Source organism: Pongo abelii, chromosome 20 (genome assembly GCF_028885655.2).
Source record: "Pongo abelii isolate AG06213 chromosome 20, NHGRI_mPonAbe1-v2.0_pri, whole genome shotgun sequence".
Taxonomy (NCBI): domain Eukaryota; kingdom Metazoa; phylum Chordata; class Mammalia; order Primates; family Hominidae; genus Pongo; species Pongo abelii.
The window spans coordinates 49,234,787-49,258,489 of record NC_072005.2 but is presented as its reverse complement, the minus strand read 5'-3'; the positions used below and the strand labels follow the sequence as shown (position 1 = coordinate 49,258,489).

The following is a 23,703-nucleotide window of genomic DNA, read 5'->3' as shown; positions in this document are numbered from 1 at the left end:
GAGTAGAGATGATCAAGGTCTAGGGTGGAACATACAGGGAGTTATTGTTTAAAAGATACAAAGTTTCAGTTTAAAATGATAAAAATTTTCTAGGAAAAATAGTGGTGATGGTAATTTAACACTGGGTATGTGGTTAATTTCACTTGATTGTGCATTTTAAAGTGGTTAAAATAGCACATTATTCACAGAACTGTGAAAAATAGATTTCTATTATTTAATTCACCCAGGCTAAGGTGTTTGTTATGGCAGCTGAAGCCCATGAATACATTATCTGATCCAGTGTTTCAATGAAAGGCATCAGTTTTTCAATCAAGTTAGCTGGAAGCTCCTGTCCCCAGGAGAACCAGAGGCCCCAAAACAAGAGCTCCAGCAGGGGCTCAACCAGCAGAGGTCCCATAGGGCAGCCTCAATGTCAGGCCCTGTATGGCATGTGAGGCTACAATGATACAACCACAATGTGAAAATGTAAGTATTTTTACTACTTACAGACACTAGGGAGCACTCGGCACACCTGGAGACACAGACACAGTGGTCAGTGAGCCCAGGCAGGGAGGAGAGAAGAGACCGGTAAGCCAATGGCTTTATTAAGTCCAGGGTGTTATCTGACAGGTTTCCAGCAGGGAGCTTTAATGGGTGTGTTGAAAGCAAGCAGCAAACACTGGGACCAGGAGCTCAAGCTGTGACTGAGAGGTGGCCACTTTAAATGTGAGGGCGAATGTCAGAATTATCAGTTTAAAGAAGCAGCTGCAGAGAGGGGAGCCCAGCACACCAAGCAGGAGAGATGCCTCTAAGATTTTACCTCTGGCCACCAACTGGAGCCACTTGAACCAGATACAGTATTGAAAACTGCCATGGTGACCAAGCCCTGCCTCTGCTTTGAGGCAAATAAACTTACACCTTAAAAAATAATGCCAAGGCAACATGACACTATGAGCATCATGACATCCAGGGACACCAGCAGGGTGTGGTACTGTGCCCTGGAGTCAGAATCCCGGGTTCTGGTCGCTGGGAGTGAGAAAATGAAAATGACTTGTCCCTGCCCCCTGACCTTGATCTTCCCACCCTGCTGCTCCCTCTTCTGCTCCCAAGCCCATGTGCAGTGCTCAGCCCCAGACATCACTGCCCCCAGGGTATACACAGTGCCGCCTACTACACACAAACACAAACTCACAGAAGGTGACAAAAATCTGCATTTGGGACATCTGATTGTGAAAGAGGGAGAACAGTGAACATAGAGCCACAGAAATTGGGACTCACGGGGCTGGAAGGTGATGGAGCTGTAACATAACATATGTGTGACCTCGTGTGAGGTGTGCAGATCCACGTGGAATAAAACATGGAGCCTGGCCTGGGATTGCTGCCGTTCACACTTCCCTCCCTGTCCGCCAGAGGGCGACAGGGTCCCTCCCAGCCTGGAGCCTTCCCAGGGTATGCCAACCTCCCTCAGCGGAACCCACAGCCCAGCAGAGTCCACCCTCACCAGGATCACATCGGCCGAAGTCCTCAGCGCGCTCTCCATGCTCCCCACACGGACTCTGTCAGCTCCTCCCTGACCTGGCGGCCACCAACCTAACACCACTCCCTCTGCAGGTAGCTCCTGCCCCACACACCTGCTACTTCCCTGGGCCCAGCTAAAGGCATCTCCCAGGGCAGCGCTGGTGCACGAGACGCCACACTGGGCGCTTTCCCCTCGTGACCTCCCTCCATCCTCATCAACTCTTTCTGTCACTGCTCCCTAAATGCCCGCCCCTGCTCCATCTGTCCTGTTCTCTGGGGCATCCCAGGCCAAGCCTAGCGCTGACACAGAACAGTGGCTGCCTGAGGGCCCACAGCCTCCCCGGGAATCAGCCAGGCACCCTGTGACCTGCCTGCCCGCTGCACCCCGGGGGGCTCAGAGCGCGTGTGATGGTCACACACAGGCATCATCCGGGATGTGGCCACCTACCCCCAGCTGTCTTTTGGGAAGACAGACCTCTCCTGTGTGCTTGCGGGGAGAAGGGGGGTGTTATTGCTCTTTGCTCCCAGAACACAACTCACCCCCACCCGCCCTCTCAGGTGTGAGCAACGTCCCTCCAGACAGGCTCTCTGGCCACTGCCTGTTCCTTCTGTACAGAGAGCAGCTTGGCCAGGTCAAAACCCTCAGGACAGACCCCTGGGTACGTCAGCACATGGAGGACTGAGCCCATCATGGCCACGGAGTAAGTCAGGATGAATCTCTCCAGCTCTGAACCCCTGCCCTGTCCCAGGCTCCCCCTCCTGCGTCTCAACGAGCCATGTCCCGTGGGGTTCCTGGGTAACTCCCCACTTCCTCCTGCACCACCACGGGGAAGGTGTGGTGACCACAGGACAATCAGCTGGGCAGAGAAGAGAGGACACCAAAGACGGTCAGGAAGAACATGAGAAACCCTGAGCTCCAGCTCAGCCGCCAGAACCCAGGGAGCCATAGAGTGACCGTGAACTTTCCCTTTGACTATGGGACTCACAGCCCCCACTGAGCAACCAGCACAGGCGTCTCCTCCCAAAAGGCACGAGAGATTCACCCTGCACACCTCCAGGAAGGACAGTTTCCTCTGGGACACCCAGGTCCTGAATGTCCATCCTTGGAAGCTGCAGCCAAGCTAGACACGATTAGAGAAAGGAAGGTTCCCTCTCACCAGGCAACACACAGCTCACCCACAGCACAATGGGCCATCACTGTGACAGGGACTTGGTGCAGCTCCAGCCTCCTGCACTGCAGGGGAGAGTCAGATGGGGATGAAAGAGGGCAAAAGTCATGAATGTGCACCCCGACCCAGAGCCATGGGGACAACAGGAGGCTGAGGCCCAGGACTGTGCTTGCCCAACCTGCAGGGTATGTGTGTGACTGTGTGGGTCTGTGTGTGTCTCTTCTGTGTGTGTGTGTGTCTGCACAAAGTGTGTGATAAGGTTTGGTGAAAGAATCACTGCTGAAAAAGGCAGAGGCCTCCACAATTCCCAGGGACCTGAAACACAGACAGAAGGAAAAACAGAAGGAGGGACAAGGAGGCAGGACTGAGAGAGGAGGGGACAGAGAGGTGTCCTGGGCCTGACCCCACCCATGAGCCTGAGAAGTGCTCCTGCCCCGGGAAGAGGCTCAGCACAGAAGGAAGAAGGACAGCACAGCCTACAGCTGTGCTCAGGAAGTTTCTGGATCCTAGGCTCATCTCCACAGAGGAGAACACGCAGGCAGCAGAGACCATGGGGCCCCTCTCAGCCCCTCACTGCACACAGCACATCACCTGGAAGGGGCTCCTGCTCACAGGTGAGGAGAGAACTTCCTGGGAGAGGACAGGAGGAGGAAGCAGAGTGACTGGATGGGGTCTTCTGGAGAGGATGGGGTTCTAAAAAATAAAAGAAGCCAGCATTTTGGGAGGCTGAGGTGGGTGGATCATGAAATCAGGAGTTCAAGATCAGTCCGGCCAACACAGTGAAGCCCTGTCTCTACTAAAAATACAAAAAATTAACCAGTTATAGTGGTGTGCTCCTGTAATCCTAGCTACTCGGGAGGCTGAGGCAGGAGAATCATGTGAACCTGGGAGGCAGAAGTTGCAGCGAGCCGAGATAGCACCACTGCATGCCAGCCTGGGTGACAGTACGAGACTCTGTCTCAAAAAAAAAAAAAAAAAAAAAAATAAGAAAAAAGAAAAAAAAGGAAAGAAGTCTCTGTTGGAGCCTGGATAGGGGAAAATACACCAGAGAGGGACAGGGGTCAAAACAGGAAAGTCACATTGTACTGGAATTGGTAAGAGGTAGGAAAATCTTAAGTGTTCTGTTTTCCTGATTAATCATCGGGGGCCGCCACATTTTGAAAAATGATAATAATAACTATATCAGACGACACTTCAAATGAAAATGTAAGCAGGGCATGAAACACTGTCCTCAGCAAAAAACCTCAACAATTGGGGGAAAAACAAACACCCAGGTTGTGGATGGCCCTGAGAACTCCCACATCTACAGGAGTCTGCAGCCTGTTCCAGGCGCTGGAGTGCAACCAAGATCACGAAAGTCCCTGTCCTTACGGAGCTCATGCTGTCATGGGGAGGAAGACAGACATGCAAAGAGATCTAGAATGTGAGGTCAGGTGTTGACAAGAACCCTGGAGGGAGCGGAGCAGGGAAAGGTCAGAAAGGGAAGACCCAGGGTCTCTGAAGGAGGTGTCAGGAAAGAAGTCTAAGGATGCCCTGATGTGAGCAGGACCTGAGGGCAGCGTGGAGGGGGCCATGCAGACCCCTGGGGAAGAGGATTCCAAACAGAAAAATGCCAAGGTCAAAAGTGTTGAAGGAATGGGGGTCATACTGCTGATCTTGACCTAGTAGGACAGTAGGACACACACACACACACACACAGACACACACAGAAACACACATGTCCCTTTTTTGTGTGTGTGTGTTTGTATGTGTGTGTGCGTGTCTCTTCAAGGCTGAGGATTGAAGAGACCTTCTCAGGACCCAGGGCCCCATCTTTTCACCCCAATACATAGGTCTCCATATTGACTGATGCTCTCTGTACCTCCTAGCATCACTTTTAAACTGCTGGAACCCGCCCACCACTGCCCAAGTCACGATTGAAGCCCAGCCACCCAAAGTTTCTGCGGGGAAGGATGTTCTTCTACTTGTCCACAATTTGCCCCAGAATCTTGCTGGCTACATCTGGTACAAAGGGCAAATAATGGACCTCTACCATTACATTACATCATACGTAGTAGACGGTCAAACAATTATATATGGGCCTGCATACAGTGGACGAGAAACAGTATATTCCAATGCATCCCTGCTGATCCAGAATGTCACCCGGGAGGACGCAGGATCCTACACCTTACACATCATAAAGCGAGGTGATAGGACTAGAGGAGTAACTGGATATTTCACCTTCACCTTATACCGTGAGTGATTCCACATGTTCCCTGGGTGTTGGGGGACAGGGGTCACTTCTACTTCACACACACAGGATTGTCAGGCACGGACTCTGCCTCTGTCACTCTCTGCATTATGTCCCATGCTGGGGTTTGGGCATTTAGTGCAGGACACACACAGAGGAGACAAATTTCAACAGATCAGAATTCCTTTCCCGCATCCAGACCCTGCAGACACTTGCTGCAGAGGAAGGACAGTCTGATGGGGGGACTCAGCAGGAGGAGATCAGTCTCAGCCAAGCATCTCATGCCCTATTCATAAATTTGACCCTGAGAAAGACCCTGGAGAACTGAGTAGGGCTTGGCCTGTGGGGTCCCCTGAGATACCCTCAGAGAAGCTCAGCCCTAGAAGCCTCAACCCCAGACCCCTGTCCCTAAATCCTTGCTCCAGTTAAGCTGAGGAGCCTGTGCCGGGGCTGGGTTTTGGCTTCTTGGGCAGGGCTTACTGGGACCAAGGATTTTCCAGCTCTCTGAGGACTGTGTCTCCTGGAGCTGCTCACCAGCCAGGGCTCAGCCCTCAGACCCTCATCTGGGCAAGGACAGAGCTTTCTTCACCTGACACTCAGAGTGGAGAGGACAGAAAGACAAGCTTTTTAGGCCATCAGCCAACTGTCTTGGGAGGCTTAGGACAGCCCATAGAAAGTCTCATGTCCCGAAAAGCAGAAAGAGAAGAGAGAAGATGTACCTGGTAGCAGCTTGTCCACAGGGATCTGACCTAAAGGTGCTTTCTCATGGAAGCAAATTAATAATAAATGCTGTTTGTGTGAACACCTCCACTGTGCCAAGCATTAGATCAGGTGACTGTGAATAATTTAAAATTTATTCACAGATAGCATGAAAAGCCACAATCCATTTGTCATTTAGCTTATTTGATTGAGAGAAAACTGAGGCACAGGAAGGCACAGTCACTGAAGCAGAGTCAAACCAACACAAAGGGAAGATCAGGGTTACAAGAGGTCTGTCTACAGTCACAGGCCCATCCTCTCCTCCACCAGAAGTGAGGGCTTACTGGGTTCTAAGGACCCCATAGTCATTTATTGGCTCAAATCCTCTCTTCTTAGGCATCTAAACCTCAGAGGAGTGAGAGCAAGTGGTCAGCTGATTAGTCTGTACTCCAGAACTAAATCACCTTCCTCAACTGTCAGAGTCAGTGCAAATAAAATGTCCAGGCCTCCCCCTCAGATCTTAACACCCATCACTGAACCTGAAATCCTGTGTTTCCCAAAGTGTCCATGTCACTGTCATGAGAAGATCAAGGAGAGGACCTTGTTTTCTTTCCCCACTCACACCCTGCACCAGCACAGGCCCAGTGAAAGAGACACACTCAGGATCTCTCACATAACAAATGAAGGAATTGAATGAAGAAATGACTGATCCAAAACCTTTTTAGAGACTGGATCTTGGATGTAGCATCCTAGGAGGCTCTAGCCACACATGTCCCTTGTCCTTCAGAGGCTGACACCCATGTTTCATCCCCCCACTACCTCTTGCCCCTAAAGCCACCCCACCTCATGTAACTCTGAAGCTCTTTGGCCACTGGAGGGTTCTCAGGGCTCCTTGGTCCTGGACTGTGGAATTGGGGGCACCTGGTCCCTGGGGTCTCTGAAGTCAGTGTAGCCCTCACTGCTCACTGCCATGGTGTCTCTGCCTCTCTCTGCTTCTCTGTGTCCTTCATCTTCCTCCCACTTCATTCTGACTGGCAAGCCCTGTCCTGCACAGCTTCTTCCTCCACCCCTAGGCCTTCCCCAGACACTCCCTCTAACTAGGCTGGCTGTTCTGTTCCCTTCCTGCTAACACTGTGGCCTGGCCCACCTCCCAGGAAATAGGAAAGGTGCAGAAATCACCTGGAGTTGCCATTCCTGCCAGGCCTCATCTCGAGCCAATGTCCCCAGGTCACTAAGAAAGTGAGCTCCCACTGTATTCCCATCCAGGGCTCTTTCCCTTTGTGAGGCTGACCTGTGGACAAGACCATGGGACAGGGATAGACAGTTCCTCCATCCACTCTTATCATTGCCAGACAAGTTATTCTGGCCTCCTGCACACACACACACACACACACACACACACACACACACACACACACACACACACACACACACACACACACACACACAAAAGTTATTCAAATGGTGGTTTGTAGTAAAGAAAGATTTTAATGACTTCAAGTCTGCCCATCTGGAGGACGGAGGTTTATTATTACTCAAATCAGCCTCCCCAGTGGATCAGGGGTTAGAGATTTTCAAGGATAGTTTCAGAGGCACAGGACTAAAAAATGAGTACTGCTGATTTTTTTGGTGATGGAATCATGCGGGCGGAGGGAAATGATCTGTTTGTGCTTGAATACGCTTCTAGGTAGGGACCACATGACTGGCTGAGCCATTAGTCATAGGTATGGAAGAGGTCAGCCAGTTGCCAGAATGCAAAAGAATGAGAAACATCTCAAAAGACCAATCTCACATTCTACAATAGTGATGTTATCTATAGGAGCAATTAGTTACAAATTTTGTAAACTCTGGCCAAATGACATTGGAGCAGTCAGGGATTATAGAAACTGTGCCAACATTTTAGCAGAATTCAGTTCTCTCTTATAATCTTAATCTCATGGTCTTTCACTAGTTTGACAAAGGCAGTCCCTGGGCAAAGTAAGGGTGTTAGTGTTATGGAGGAACTATTATCATTCTTGCTTCAAAGTTAAACCATAAACTAAATTCCTCCCAAGGTTAGCCTGGCCTATGCCCAGGAATGAGTGAGGACAGCCAGCCTGAGACTAGATGCCGGATGGAGTCAGCCATGCTAGTTTGCTGTCACTGTTGTAATGTCTGCCCTGACTAACCAGAGTGTCAGAGGCTGGACAGGCCTGCAGTACCAAAAGCCCATGGACTCATTTCAACCGTTTCACTCGTGACTCCATCCTCAACCTGCTATGGAGCTCACATTCTCTGGTCACTTCCTAGAGACTTCTGGCTTCCTGTCAGGCATATAACAAGCTTGAAATTTGTCACTCGGTTCTAACACTAAGTAAAAAGCTGAACAAACTCAAAAGTCAACAACTCGTTAAAATCCCTCAGAGATGGCTGGGCACAGTGGCTCATGCCTATAATCCCAGGACTTTGGGAGGCTGAGGTGGGCACAAGGTCAGGAGATGGAGACCATCCTGGCTAACATAGTGAAAGCCCGTCTCTACTAAAAATACAAAAAGTTAGCCAGGTGTGGTGGCAGGTGCCTGTAGTCCCAGCTACTTGGGAGGCCGAGGCAGGAGAATGGCATGAACCTGGGAGGCAGAGCTTGCAGTGAGCTGACATCATGCCACTGCACTCCAGCCTGGGTGACAGAGCCAGACTCTGTCACAGAAAAAAAAATGCCGTTAGAGAAATGAAGAATGCTTTTGATGCTTACTGGTAGACTGCACAGAGCTGAGGAAGGAATCCCTAGCTTGAAGATGTGTCAATAGAAACTTCCAAAACTGAAACAGGAAAGTTCAAAAAGATTGGGGAAAAAAAAGTGGAACAACCTTTTCAACTTCATATTTAATATTTTGTTTTGACAATAGCAATTTTAAAATTTTGTAGTTGTGGACAACTACAAAGGCTGTCACATACACGTAATGGTAATATTGGTGGTTTTGGGGACCCGTTGGAGGTGGCCAGGTAGGTGCTATCTCATGGTTTTACTGCCTGTGCCACATAAAACTTTCCTCATGATGATGCCGTTTTCATAAGTTGGAGTTCTTCTTGTGGGGAGACACATGAGCCATTGGCATCTCACTTAGACTCTTCCTAATTCACACAAACTTAAACTTTAGTGGTATTTCCTGAGCTTAAGAGAAAATGAAGAAATCATTTCACATACCTGTTTTGGGGTCCTCCCCATTTTTCCTAACTCTGCACAGAAATTAGAAACAGAGAGTTCTTTCTATATTCACTAACATAACACACACCACTTCTTTTAACTTGGCATCATTCCTCCCTTTATGTAATTGATGCACTGGCCAGTTCTGTCCTTTTAACGGGACTCTCTCTACTTAAGGAGTTGCTAATTTGAAATCAACTTTGGCATCTTTCTTTGAGCATAATGTGATCCTGCTGGAATTCATGGCACACCTAAGCCTTATTTTGGTCTCAAGAGAAATAGTACTACCAGCAATTGATCTTAGATGTTTGGACCATCAGTAAAAATTTCCACTTATGAAAACATTTTAATGTTTCCTCCAAATTTTTTTTTGTTACTAGAGTCAGAACATAGCATGAGGTCTAATCTCCTGACAACTTTTTATGGGAAAATTACAGTATTACACATTGAGCATCCCAAATCCAGAAATCCAAAATCTGAAATGCTCCAAAACTCAACACTTCTGACCATTCATGTGATGCTAAAAAGAAGTGCATTTTGGATTTTAAATTTTTCAGATTTGGGATGCTAAACCGGTACATATACTGCAAGTATTCCAAAACAAAACAAATCAAAAGTTAGAAATCCAAAACCCTTTGTTTTATGCTTTCTGCATAAGGAGCACTTTATCTGTATGAATCATAGGCATGAGGCTGTACAGGAGATCTCTAGAACCTCCTCATCCTGCACAACTGAAACCGCACACCCACGGAACAATGCCCTATTCCCCTGATCCCAGCTCCTGGAAACTACTATTCTACTCTCTGATTCACTCTGGAATCCACTGATATGAGGTACATACAGTAGTCAAACTCAGAATCAGACAGTAGAATGTCTAATGAGAGAAGGTATCTGCAAGACTTCTTCCCAAATATTGTTCTAATATCCACCAAACACATATGGTCCATGAGGGCCAGACTTCCATCATCAGTTCATGGTCACCTTTTCCACCAGTCAGTTCTGCATTGCAAACTTCCACATGTATCTCTAGAAAGATCCACATGGTCGTCACCTGCCCTCTACAGGGGGAAGGGAGCCTCATGGACCCAGAACAGGGACCATGGTCTCGGTCCAAAGCTATCAGCTCTTGCTGATTCCTTGCTGTTCCCTTCACTCCTTGTAGGTCATTCCTTGCACTCTGCTCTATCTTTAGACACCGGCTCAAGTCAGTCACTATGACACACCTGGGAAAACTGCGCCACACTGATGACTGATGACTGAACTGACCTCCAGGCTTGACTCTGGTCTTCCCTGTGTTATTTCTGCTGAAGTACCCAGTCCCAGGCCAGGCTTTCCAGCACCCAAAGGGTTTAAAGACAATGGGAAGTTCCATCAACCATCTCTAGGATGTCCTTGGAAAGGGAAGCTGCAGAGAAAACATACCTCGGGGGGCAAAGTAAGACTGAAACAAAGAAGATTCCAGCACTGCATGCTCCAAGTGAGGACCACAAGGTGGGCCAGGCAGGCAGTTGGAGACGGAGGGACTCAGAGAGGCCCCAGGGGCTGTGAATGCTGGTCCTATGTCTTTCCATGACCCAATGCTGCTGCTCAATTCACAGTTGAGAAAGTCTGTGCTTCTCCCACATAAAGCAGGCAGCCTCACAATCTCTGAGCCCTCAGATTGCCATGCATCTATCTTGAAACACACACACCTGCCATGGGCTTTTAAGGACTTGGGTGGGCTGAGGGGTGGCAAATGCCAACTCTGATTGAAAAATGCCTTTGGAGGAGTCAAAGGTGCCACACAGGGCAAACTTCTCCCTGTTTTCTGCACAGTGGAGACTCCCAAGCCCTCCATCTCCAGCAGCAACTTAAACCCCAAGGAGGCCATAGAGGCTGTGATCTTAACCTGTGATCCTGAGACTCCGGACGCAAGCTACCTGTGGTGGATGAATGGTCAGAGCCTCCCAATGACTCACAGGTTGCAGCTGTCTGAAACCAACAGGACCCTCTTTCTATTTGGTGTCACAAAGGATATTGCAGGACCCTATGAATGTGAAATACAGAACCCAGTGAGTGCCAGCCGCAGTGACCCAGTCACCCTGAATCTCCTCCGTGAGTATCTTCTGTTCCTCTGTGAGACAGGCTGCCATCCCAAATACACATGGCCAGAGACCAGGCCTCTCAGTCCCTCTCAGGTCCAAGTACAGAGACCTTTACCCCAGACATCAAAGCTGGCCATGACTTTCTGCCCCAGGCAAACCAAAGTAGGCCTAGGCTTGATCTACAATAGGAGAAAAGAGGCTGCTCCTGTCATGGGAGACTCAGGGTCCACAGCTTGTGATGGGAGAAACAGGTGAATGTCTCAGTCTTCAGATCAGTGAACACAGCGGGGATCTGGCTGGGACTTCAGTGTTGTGACTTTGCTCACAGGGTCACTGTGGACCTTCCACAGACCAGGATTTTCCCTTCCCTCTGACAATATCAGCTGTGACTCTATTCTCTTTGCTCCACATGGCCTGGATGCCCCCACCATTTCTTCCTCATGCACCTATTACCATACAGGGGAAGTACCCAAGCTCTCCTGCCTCACAGACTCTCACCCACTGGCAGAGCATTCTTGGTTGATTGATGTGAAGGTCCAGCAATCAGCACAAGTGTTCTTTATCCCCCAAATCACCAAAACATTTAGAGGGGTCTATGTCTGTTTCACCCATAACTCAGCCACTGATGGAACAAACCTCATAAGCAAGAGGATCATAGTCTCTGGTGAGTGGATCCCTGGAGCATTGGCAATATGTTTTCCAGTGAAGTCTATCTAGCTATCAGGGAAGAGCCACCTGCCCTCTGCAAAAGGAGAGCAAAAATAAAACACCCAGGACAGGGAATATGTTTCTGCTCCAAAACCACCTGCTTTTGCCTGTCCCTTCACTCTTTGTAGATCATTCTTTAGACTATACACTAACAATGAACAATCTGAAAGGAAATTAAGAAAAGAATTTCAATTCACATTAACATCAAAAGGAATAAAATATTTTGGAGTAATTTAACCGTAAAGGTCAACTGATTATACCCTGAAAACTACAAAACATTGCTGAAAGAAATTAAAGACGATATCAATATATGGAAAGACATTTCATTTTCATGGATTGGAAGAATCAATATTGTTAGAAAGACAATACTACCTAAAGTGAGTTGCAGATTCAATGCAACCCCTACCAGAATCCCATAGTTTTCACATAGTAGTTTTCACATAGTAAAACCTACTATAATCAATGCAAGAATTTAATAGAAAGATGTAAAGTCAACATAAGGAGGTTAATAACTTTTATACACAGAAACAATACTCAGATAGAAGGTGTAATATAAGACCTCTTTTATTATGACAATATAAAGATAAAACACCTGGACATACCCTTAACAAGAAATTTGTAAAACCTATACGAGAAAACTCTTAAAACACTCCTAAAGGACACAAAATTCATCTTCAAAAGATGAAGAGACATATTCAGTTTCTTTCCCATCACTTTATTATGAAAATGTTCAAGCACACAAACAAATTGAAAAAGTTGTACAGCCAACACTCACATACTCATCATGTAGATTCTGTAATTGTTAATATTTTGTAGTATTTGCTTGATTAAATATTCTTACATCCATGAAAATAAATCCATCCTATTTTTTCAGGTGTGTCAGAATGACTTGCAGATCTCAGTACCCTTAAGCCCTAAATACCCCAGCACTAATGTCATTAACTAGAGTTTAATATTTGTTTGTATCTTAGGTGAAATTTACATAAAGTAAAATGCACAAAGTTGTAGTGTACCTTTTGATGAGTTTTGACAAATAAGTGCATACACCCATAAGACCCCTTCCAAGACACACACAGTTCCTGTTGCCCCAGTGAGTTCCTTCCCAGCCAATCCTCATGCCCAGTCCCACCTCCAGAGGCAACCATCGTGCTGACTTTTCATCATAAATTAATGTTGTCTGTAGAAGAATTCCATATAAATAGAATCATACAATGTGTACATTTTCGTGTGGGTTAAATTTTCTTTTGCTCACCAAAGTGTTTTTGAGAATGAAGTATTTTGTTGAAGTATTTTGTTGCCTCTATCAGTAGTTTATTACTCCTGGCAACCAGCAGTCTCTTCTCATATTTACTCTGGAATCCACTTACATGAGGTCCCTAGAGTAGCCAAACCCATGGAATCAGAGAGTAGAACATCTAGTGAAAGAAAATATTTTCAAAACTTCTCTTCAAATTTGTCTCATATCCATCAAACACACATGGTCCATGAGGACCAGATTCCCAGCAGTTCATTCCCACCCTTTCCACCAATCTGTTCTGCATTTGCAAATGTCCACGTGTGTTTCTGGAAAGATCCACATGGTCCTCACCTGCCGTCTGCAGAAGGAGAGGAAACTTAAAGAACCCAGGACAGGGAACATGGTTCTGCTTCAAAGACACCAGTGCTTGCCTGTCCCCTTCACTCTTTCTAGATCATTCCTTGCACTCTGCTCTATCTTTAGAGGTCACTGGTTGAAGTAAGTCATCATGAAACACCTGCCAAAAACTGCCCCACATTGTGCCTCCACTGCCTGATGACTGAACTGACCTCCAGGCTTGACTCTGGTCTCCCCTGTGTTATTTCTGCTGAAACATCCAGTCCCAGGCCAGGCTGCTCAGTATCTTCAAGGTTTCAGGACAAAGGGAAGTCCCATTATTACTTATCTCTAGAACGTCCTTGGAAATGGAAGCTGCAGAGAAATAACATCTAGTTGGGCAAAGTAGGATGGAATTTGGAAGGGGCCCAGAAGTTGCACATTCCAGGTAAGGAACCCAAGGTGAGCCAGCCAGTCAACTGATTAGGGAGGGACTGGGATGGGTACCAGGGGCTGTGACTCCCACTGACATGTCTGTCCATGACCCAACACTGCTGCTCAATTGACACTTGAGAAGGTCTGTGCTTCCCTAAGACAGAGCAGGCAGCCTCACAGTCTTTGAGCCCTTAGATCATCATGCATCTGTCTTGTGACACATGCACCAGCTATTGGCTTTCAAGGACTTGGGTGGGCTGAGAGGTGGGAGATGCCAACTCTGATTGAAGGATGCCTGTGGAGGAATCAAAGGTGCCACACAGACAATCTTGTCTCTCTTATCCACACAGCGAAGCTGCCCAAGCCCTATATCACCATCAACAACTTAAACCCCAGGGAGAATAAGGATGTCTTAGCCTTCACCTGTGAACCTAAGAGTGAGAACTACACCTACATGTGGTGGCTAGATGGTCAGAGCCTCCCGGTCAGTCCCAGGGTAAAGCGACCCATTGAAAACAGGATCCTCATTCTACCCAGTGTCACCAGAAATGAAACAGGACCCTATGAATGTGAAATACGGGACCAAGATGGTGGCATGCGCAGTGACCCAGTCACCCTGAATGTCCTCTGTGAGTGTCTTTTGTTCCTCTGTGGGCCAGGCCACCAACTTAAATCCAAACAACCAGAGGCCAGGCCTCTCAGTCTCTCTCCGGTCCAAGTATAGACAACTTTACTTCTGGACATCAGAGCTGGCCATGACTCCCTGCTCTGGGAAAACCTGGGTAGGCACAGCCTTAACCAAGAATATAAAGAGAGGGGACACTCTTGTCATGGGAGACTTGGGGCCCACAGCGTGTGATGGGAGAAAAAGGTGAATACCTCAGGTTTCGGCTCAGTGAACATAGAGGGGGTTTGGCTGGGACTTGAGGGTGTGTCTTGGCTCAGAGGGTCACTGTGTCCCTTTAAGACACCAGGAGCATCCCCTTCCCTCAGATGACATCACCTGTGACTTTATTCTCTTTGCTCCAGATGGTCCAGACCTCCCAAGAATTTACCCTTCATTCACCTATTACCGTTCAGGAGAAAACCTCGACTTGTCCTGCTTCGCGGACTCTAACCCACCGGCACAGTATTCTTGGACAGTTAATGGGAAGTTTCAGCTATTAGGACAAAAGCTCTCTATCCCCCAAATTACTACAAAGCATAACGGGCTCTATGTTTGCTCTGTTCGTAACTCAGCCACTGGCAAGGAAAGCTCCACATCCATGACAGTCAAAGTCTCTGGTAAGTAGATCCCAGCATCCTTGGCAACAGGGTTTTAGGTGGGGTCTATCTGGCTTTCAGAGAAGAGTCAGGAAAACATTTTTATTCCCAGCCTGTGTCCCATGGGCACAAGCAAATCCCAAATTCTCCTCCTGACCCCTCCCAATTTGTCTCTACAAACTCTCTTCTCCTTGTTTTTCTGTTTTCTCATGGCTGACCTTGTGTCTGGCCTGAGAAAGGTAGGGAGGGGGCTTTATCAGCCCTGAGCCCTATGTGGAAGAAGAGGCTTCACAGAGGGACAAGAAGGAGAGTCCTCAAGATCGAGTTGCTTCTCGCTGTCACCAACACATCCCCTTCTGCCACGTCTTTGTTTTCTTGTACCTATTCCATGAGCTGCAAGGAACATCTGAGGCTTTGAAACAAGCTCACACTTTTCCCCTAAATGAGAGGAGGAAGCCCCTTGGGTGAGGGAGGAGCAGCTCAGACTCTGCTTCCTGCTCTGCTCCAGGCTCCTCTGGTGACTTGCCCTGCCTGACTCCACCTGGGGTGGGACCAGCGTGTGTGGAGAAAGAGCCCTGGTGGCGTGTCCTGAATTTGGCTAAATCGAGCTGCCAGTTGAAGGCAAGCCTCCCGCAGGCCAGGCTATAGGGAAATAAGAAGAGAGGGAGCCTCAGGGCAGACTCCTGAGCTGCGTCCTGGCTCTGACCTCACTGGTTGTATGAGGCTGTGGGCACAGCACGTGGGACACAGCATGGAGGACAGGGACTGATGCAGAGCTGGAGAAATAGGGACATTCACCCCTGGGGCTCTGCATGGCAGGAAATGGGCAGTGCCAAAAACTGTGTAATTATAGAGAGGGTAAGACTACCAGACACTTTATATATGTCTAATATAAGACTTACCATTAACTATTTCGAAGTGTGCAATTTAGTGTTGTGTAACCATCGCACTATCCATTTCCAGAACTTTTTCCTCTTACCATATTAAACCTCTGTACCCAATAAATAGTAACTCTCACTCCTTCCCCTAACTCTTAGCACCCACCATTCTACTTTCTGTCTCTATGTAACTGGCTATTCCAACTATCTTTTATAAATGGAATTATATAATAATTATCCTTTTGTGTCTTTCTTATTTCAGTTAGCATAATATCTTCAAGGTTCATCCGTTTTGCACGATGTATTGGAATTTTATTCCTTGTTAAGGTTGAATAATATTTCAATGTATAGATACACCTCCTTTGCCTCCCCTCTTATCTTTCAATGGACTTTTCAGTTGTTTCCATTTTTTGGCTAGTGTGAGTAATGCTTCTCTGAACATCAGTGTAGAAATATTTGTTCAAATTTCTTTCAATTCTATGGGGAGTATGTCCAGAAGTGGAATTGCTGGATCAAATGGTAATTTATTGTTTAATTTTTTGAGAAACAGCCACACCACTTTTTACAGTGGCTATAACATTTCCCATTCCCATCAGCAATGCACCAGAGCTCCAATTTTTCCATCTACTTGAAAACACCTGTTGTTTTGCATTGCCATCATTGTTGTTGTTTATCTAAGCCATCCTAAAGTGTGTGAGGTCGTGTAACATTGTGGTTTTGATTTGCATATCTCTAACTATTCATGATGCTGAGGAACTTTGCATGGGCTTATTGGATATTTGTATATCTTCCTTGGAGAAAACTCCATTTTAATCCTTTGTTCATTTTTTAATTGGGTATTTGGATGTTTGCTGTTGTTGACTTGTAGCTTTTCATGTATTCTGGAAATTAATTTCTTATCACACATATAATTTGCAAATATTTTTATCATTTTATGGGTTGCCTTTTTACTTTCTTGATAATGTTCTTCGATATATAAAATGTTTTTATTTTTGTGAAGTCTGATTTACCCGTTTTATTTGTTGCCTATGCTTTTGTTGTTACAAACAAGAAATCATTGTGAAATCCAGTATCATGAAGCTTTTCTTCTAAGAGTTGTATAGTTTTTGCTGTTACATTTAGATCTTTGATATATTGTGGGTTAATTTTTATACATGGTGTTAGGTAAAGTTTCCACTCTTCTTGCCCTTGGATATCCAGCTTTCCTAATATCATTTGGTGATAACACTGTCCTTTCCCCATTGAACGATCTTGGCACACTGGGTGAAAATCATTTGGCCATATATGCAAGCATTTCTTTCTGGGCTATTATATTTCATTAATTTCTATGTGCTCCTTTATGCCAGTACAACACTGTATTGATTACTGGGGCTTTGTAGTAAATGCTGAAATCAGGAAGTGTGAGTCCTCCAGCTTCATTCTTCCTCTTCAAATCTGTGTGTCTATTTAGAGTCATGAGATTCAATATAAATTTTAGGACAGATTTTTCTTTTTCTGCAAAAATGTCACTGAGATTCTGATAGGAATTATATTGAATCTGCAGCTCACTTTGTGCAGCACTGTCTTCCTAAGAATATTGAGTCTTCTAATTCATGAAAACAAAACGTCTTTCAATTTATTGATGTCAACTTTCACTTCTTTCAGCAATATTTTGTAGATTTCAGGTATAATCATTTCACCTCTTTGGTTAAACTTATTCCTAAATATTTTATTCTTTTTGATGTTAATATAAATTGAAATTATTTTTCTTAATTTCCCTTCAGATTGTTCATGGTTAGTGTATTGAAATAGAACTGATGTTTGAATGTTGATTTTGTATTGTGCAACGTTACTGAATTTATTTATTTATTGTAATAGTTTTGTTCCATCTTTAGGATTTTCTACATATAAGTTCAAGTTACCTGTAAACAGAAATAATTTTACTCCTTCCTTCCAATTCAAATGTCTTTTTAAAAATTCTTGCCTAATTTTTCTGACTAGACCTTTCAATACTATGTTGAATAAAAATGTCAAAAGCAGGCATCCTTGTCTTGTTCCTGCTCGTACAGGGAAAGCTTTCAGTCTTTCTCCGTTGAGTATGATGTTAGCATTGGATTTTTCACATATTGCCTTTATGTTGAGGTGGTTTCCTTCCATTATTAGAATGTTTTTCTTATGAAAAAATATTGAATTTCATCAAATGGTTTTATTGATTCAATCTTATTACTGATTATATTTCTATTCATATTTTTGTGTGTTTCTAGGAGTTTGTCTATTTCATCTAGGTTATCCAATTTATTGGCATACAATTACAGTACTTTCATAATCATTATTTTATTAGAATTGGTAGTAATCACTTCATTTTTCTTTCTTTTTTTTTTTTTTTGAAGAGAGAGAGACAGGCTTTCACTCTGTAGGCCAGCCCAGGATGGAATACAGTGGTGTGATTATGGCTCACTGCAGCCTCAACCTACTGGGCTAAATCAATTCTCCTTCTTCAGCCTCCCAAGATGCTAGGACTACAGGTGCATGCCACCATGCCCAGCTAATTGGTTTTTTATTTTTTTGTAGAGACAGTGTCTCCCCAGGTTACCTATGCAGCTCCAAACACCTGGTCTCAAGAAATCCTTCTGCTGTGACCTCCCAAAATGCTAGGGTGAAAACATGATCCACCATGCTCAGAGTCCATTTTCATTTCTGATTTTAGTAATTTTAACCTTTTCTCTTTTTTTCTTAGTCAATCTAGTTAATGGTTGTCAATTTTGTTGATTTTATTTTGAAGAATCAACTTTTGGTTTCATTAATTTCCTGTATTCATTTTCCATTCTCCATTTTATTTATATCCACTCTAATCCTTATTATTTCCCTCATTCACTGTGCTTGGGTTTAGTTTGTTCTTCTTTCATATCCTGAAGTATTAAAGTAGGTTGTTGACCTGAGATCTTTCTTCTTTTCTAATGTAAGAGTTTATAGTTATAAATTTCTTGCACAAGACTCAACTTCTCTGAACCTCTGATTCCTCACCTGAAAATTGCAATGAGAGTGCTTTCTTTACAGTATTCTTTTAAAGGTTTAATGGAGTCAATGAAACAAGATGCCACACACAGAGGAATCAATGTCAGCTACTATATTACTATCATCATCATTAACCTTGAGGTCAAAGAGTCCTAGAATCAAATCTCAGATCAACCTGTCACTAGCCATATGACACCAGGAAAGTTTTTACACCACTAAGCTTCTGTCTTTTCATTGGCAAAATGGAAATAATGTCTACCTGACAGGGTTATTGTGTGGATTAAATGAGATACATGTAAAGTATTGAGCACAGGGCCTGGCACATAGGAAGTGCCCCTCAACAGTACCTACCTTTTTCCATATATATGGAAAAAGAGGTAACACATAAAAAAAACACTAGAACATGGCTACTGACTACTTGTGGGAGAGAAAGAAAAAAAGCTAAGTGCAAAGAATCAAGCCTGGTATGTTAGTTTTTACCAACTGGGATGCATCCAAGATGGGATTAGACATACAAGATAATTTTTCAGGGAAGACACCTGTGAGGGAATGTGGGGCAGGCATGAAGGTAGTATGGTAGAACCCACAGAGCACTATGCAGAGCTGATTCCTGTGAAAAAGAAAGAGAAAGAAGTTTTAGGTACCAATGCAGTACTAAGAGTTTTTGCAAGGCTGATTGGGAATCCTCCAACCAGTCACCCTTTAGAGTTAAAGAGAGCCTCAGAGAACTAGGCTTGCTTTCACAACCTTGCTGGAAGCCTGGAGGAAAGAAGCTTTATGTGCAAAGGAGGTGGTGAATTTGAAATGCACTGACCTGGGCCTTCTGTCAATCAGGTCCCTGCCATGGAGACCTGACAGGGTCTCATTCATGACTGCCACAACAGAGACACTGAGAAAAAGATGCAACCATGAAAAGGTGCAAAGGTGGCAAGTTCTAATGACATAGAAAATAGCAATCAGCCTTTCTCACATCTGAAAGCCTTCCAAAATATCTGAGTGCAGTAGAGAGAATTGACAGAGGACTGATCACCAACCGAGAAACATGGTGAGAGGGAAAAAACCCTGCAAGAATATAATCATCTCCCATCAATTTTCTAACAGAAATAATGTAGTCCTTGAAGAAACAATTATAGAGTACCTCATGTTACATGCTTGTTCCTGAGGCTCCCCCCTGTAAAAGAACATCACCTTCATTCCTTCTTTTCTTTTCTTTCCATGACAGCTCCTCCAGGAACAGGACGTCTTTCTTTCCTTAATCCAATATAGCAGCCGTGATGTGATTTCTGTATTTCAGGAAGACTGGCAGGTATGATGGCCTTTTCTCTTATCCTGGTTCCTGCAGGGCTGACTGCCATGCTTGGGAGAGGGAAATGACTTATTTGCCTGTATCTGGGACTGGATCTCCTCCTTCCTCCACTAAACTCCTGCTTCTCAGCAGTAATTCCTGCAGTTCCCTTTCTCACTGGCCTCTATGCTCCCTGTACCCCACTGTCCTTTAGACATAATTATCTCCAGCCTCTTCTCATTTGTTTCTCAGATTCCAATGAGAAACACAATTTCACATGGTGAAACCCTCTTCATTATTTTTAACATCTCTCAATAGTATAATTCTCTCCATTCCCAAAGAGCTCAACCACTTCTCAAAGTATTGCTTGACTTCTTGTCTCCAGACTTTGAAATCTTCCTTGCATATGACTGCCTCATTACCTTTCTAAAATCTAGTTAATTCACTTAATCAAGAATCTCCAGGGGTCTGCTCTAGCCTATTTTATAAGTTCACATTTCTTCTATTTACTAAGCCTTCTCACTTCCTTTACCTCTACTTCCTAGTATAATTCCTCCATCCTAATTAGAACTGTCTTCCTACACATCCCTGCCCCTTCACCCATATAGACATAAAATTCTTAGTTCCAATGCTATGTCTAAAAATGGAGTGAAATCCCTTCCACCATCTGCACTGCAGACTTAACCACAGCCTTCATCACAAGCAACATCTGACCTCGTGGAGAACAAAGACTTTAGGATTAACATGTGAACCTGAGACTCAGAACAGAACCTATGTGTGGTTGAGATCTTTTCCTGATGACCAGTTCATGTGTTCAAAAAAGACACAGAAATGAAGAAGGCAAGGTCCCTACCCCAGGAGACATAAAGCCTAAGACAGGAAATGAGATCTGAAAATAATCATGATTCCAAAATAGAAAAAATTGAATGCCACAAGAAATCAGAGAAATCTGATGGGAAATAGAGCTACACATGGGAATCACTGGAAAACATTTTTAAAAGTGGATGCTCAAGCCCCACCCATTAGTTCCAGTTTAAAGGTCTGGAGAGGGACCCAGGCATTGGTAATTTTTAAGTCTTCCCTGACACTACTAACATGTAACAAGGATGGAGAACTCTTGTTGTAATAGATAGAACTTAAAACTAAATCAATGATTTTCAGCTAGAAAATGGGCTACACCAAGAACTCAGTAATCCTCTTGAGAAACTGAAGCTGAATGGAAAAGCCACCTTATTTGATATATTAAATTTATAGAAAGCATTTTCAAATAAGGGATAAGTGAGGCTAAACCTTCTCTAAATAATATTTATGGGAATGTTAATAATATGAGTATTCTAGGCTGGGTGCGATGGCTCATGCCTGTAATCCCAGCACTTTGGGAGGCCAAGGTGGGCAGATCACGAGGTCAGGAGATCGAGACCATCCTGGCTAACACGGTGAAACCCCATCTCTACTAAAAATGCAAAAACAAAATTAGCCAGGGGTGGTGGCAGGCACATGTAGTCCCAGCTCCTCAGGAGGCTGAGGCTGGAGAATGGCATGAACCCGGGAGGCAGAGCTTGCAGTGAACTGAGATCGCACCACTGCACTCCAGCCTGGGTGACAGAGTGAGACTCCATCTCAAAAAAATTTTTTTTAAATGAGTATTCTAAAAATTATATGAAATTTCTGGAAATCAAATATGTTATCATAGTGTCATATGCCACAGAAGTAACTAGATTTCTATGTGAGCTGTGTCTTTACCATAATAAATTCTCATTGGATTTTTAGCCAGAGTCATTCTAAATCTTTGTCATTCCCAGACAGTTGCTTTGATTCTTCCTCAAAGTATTTACAATCAGCTATAGTCCAAAATTGCTTTTTCTTCAAGGAGATTTATGGAAAAGACTCTGACAAGGACTCTTGAATACAAGTTCCTGATAACTTCAAGATCATACCACTAGACTAAGAACTTTCAAAATTTTAATGAATGGGCTGATACCTTCATGAAATTCAAGACAAAGAAGAAAAAAACTCAATTTTATTGGACTAAATAATCAAAAGGATAATGTTTTCCTAATTTTCTATTTGAAATTGTGCTGATTCTTTGAATGTTTTATTCTCCAGATTTATGAACTTTTTTCTTGAGCAATTAGTAAAGTATACTTTTGTAAACAAAAATTGAAACATTTGCTTTTGCTCTCTATCTGAGTGCCCCAGAATTGGGAAACTATTCATGAGTATTCATATGTTTATGGTAATAAAGTTATTTGCACAATTCAGTAAGAATCTCCTCTCTTTATAACAGGACACATTTGAAAACATTGGTTATATTACCAAGGCTTTGACTGGGATGTTATATTTGAGAATATACATAGAATAAACCAATAGGGAATGCAGGCAAAGTCTGAAGTTGGCCTTGGTTTGGCTTCCTAGTTTCAAGAGGTTTTTGGAAGTTTAATCTGAGATTCTTATTAAAAACTTCTAGCAAAGTGAAGTTTAAAAAGAGCCTCTATGGTCCATTGCTACTCTTGCCGCACTTAGGTAAAAAATCCGGGCAAGTTCGGTGAGACTCAACCTATTTTGCAAGCAAATCTGTCCTACTGGAATTATCTTTGGTAAAAATAGAGACTCCTATAGACAGAAAAGCTATGTTGAAAAGAAAAACTCTAGTACACCTGTTACCAGATTGAACCGCTGTTCATTATCTTTGAGTATTTATAATCCACTGGTAGACTGGACTGGACCCTGAATTCTTTTAGTTCTTCCAATTAATTTTCTCCAATGAAATCATTAAGAACAAGAGCGGCTCTGTTCCTGAAGCCATATAAGCTGGAGGTGGACAACTCAATGTAAATTTCATGGGAATACCCTCATGTCTGAGGTGTGGTCCACTAAGAGCTCACCAAATGTTCAACAGCATAACTTAGAGACACTCAAACTGCAAACCACGACAACAAATTGATGACTTTACACTGTGGACAGCTTTTCTCAAGATATCAGAACAAGACTATCAATCATGATGAGACTCTTGCCTCTCTTAATTTGTCTTGCTTATGCCTGTCTCCTTTGCTTCCCAGAATAATTCTGTACTTAGGATTTCACAAGAAGTAGCTTCTGAGAGTAAGTTAACAGTGTCGGATATATCATGTCAACCACACTTTTTTTTTTTAATAAGATGGAGTTTCACTCTTGTTGCCCATGCTGGAGTGCAATGGCACAATCTTGGCTCACCGCAACCTCGGCCTCCTGGGTTCAAGTGATTCTACTGCTTCAGCCTCCCAAGTAGCTGGGATTACAGGCGTGTGCCATCACGCCCAGCTAATTTTGTATTTTCAGTAGAGACAGGGTTTCTCCATGTTGGTCAGGCTGGTCTCGAACTCCTGACCTCAGGTGATCCACACGCCTCAGCCTCCCAAAGTGCTGGGATTACAGGTGTGAGCCACCGCACCTGGCCCACACATTTTTACATAACAAGAGATCGTTTAGTTCACCCAAAGGCTGACGTTAGCTGCATCTGTAACACAACTTTTTCCTCAAATATATGGAGTTTTTTTTAGGCTTCCACTTCTATACTTGCCTATTCTCACTCCCTGTTTTAATTTAACATAGACATGCAATTCTAGATAATAGCATTATCTAGCTGAACAGCGGGGAGCCTGTGCAGTTTCTGACACTTCTTGTTGCACATGGATAAATACATCCGGTATTATAGAGACTCAGTT

At 44.4% G+C, this 23,703-nt stretch overlaps 1 protein-coding gene and 1 long non-coding RNA gene across 13 annotated transcripts; one reads left to right on the top strand and one right to left on the bottom strand.

Annotated features, from left to right (window-relative positions):
- The first annotated feature begins 2,989 nt into the window (after window positions 1–2,989).
- On the top strand, window positions 2,990–22,260 carry LOC100453416 (pregnancy-specific beta-1-glycoprotein 5). Of its 12 annotated transcripts, none has more exons than XM_054540571.2 (7): window positions 2,990–3,280; window positions 4,535–4,900; window positions 10,595–10,873; window positions 13,930–14,208; window positions 14,609–14,863; window positions 19,937–20,020; window positions 21,873–22,260. In XM_054540571.2, exons 1-6 carry the CDS (start codon window positions 3,217–3,219, stop codon window positions 19,978–19,980), a joined length of 1,287 nt encoding a protein of 428 aa, XP_054396546.2. In that variant the 5' UTR covers window positions 2,990–3,216; the 3' UTR covers window positions 19,981–20,020; window positions 21,873–22,260. The 12 variants fall into 12 exon arrangements, with proteins under 12 accessions (XP_054396546.2, XP_024093252.3, XP_063576201.1 ...); XM_024237484.3 differs by having other exon boundaries at window positions 21,870–22,260; XM_063720131.1 differs by having other exon boundaries at window positions 21,802–22,260.
- On the bottom strand, window positions 18,812–20,036 carry LOC134760720 (uncharacterized). Its single transcript, XR_010138633.1, has 2 exons — window positions 19,903–20,036; window positions 18,812–19,324 (listed from the first exon to the last, which is right to left on the bottom strand). It is a non-coding gene; the product is annotated as an uncharacterized LOC134760720 (long non-coding RNA).
- Window positions 22,261–23,703: the final 1,443 nt, after the last annotated feature.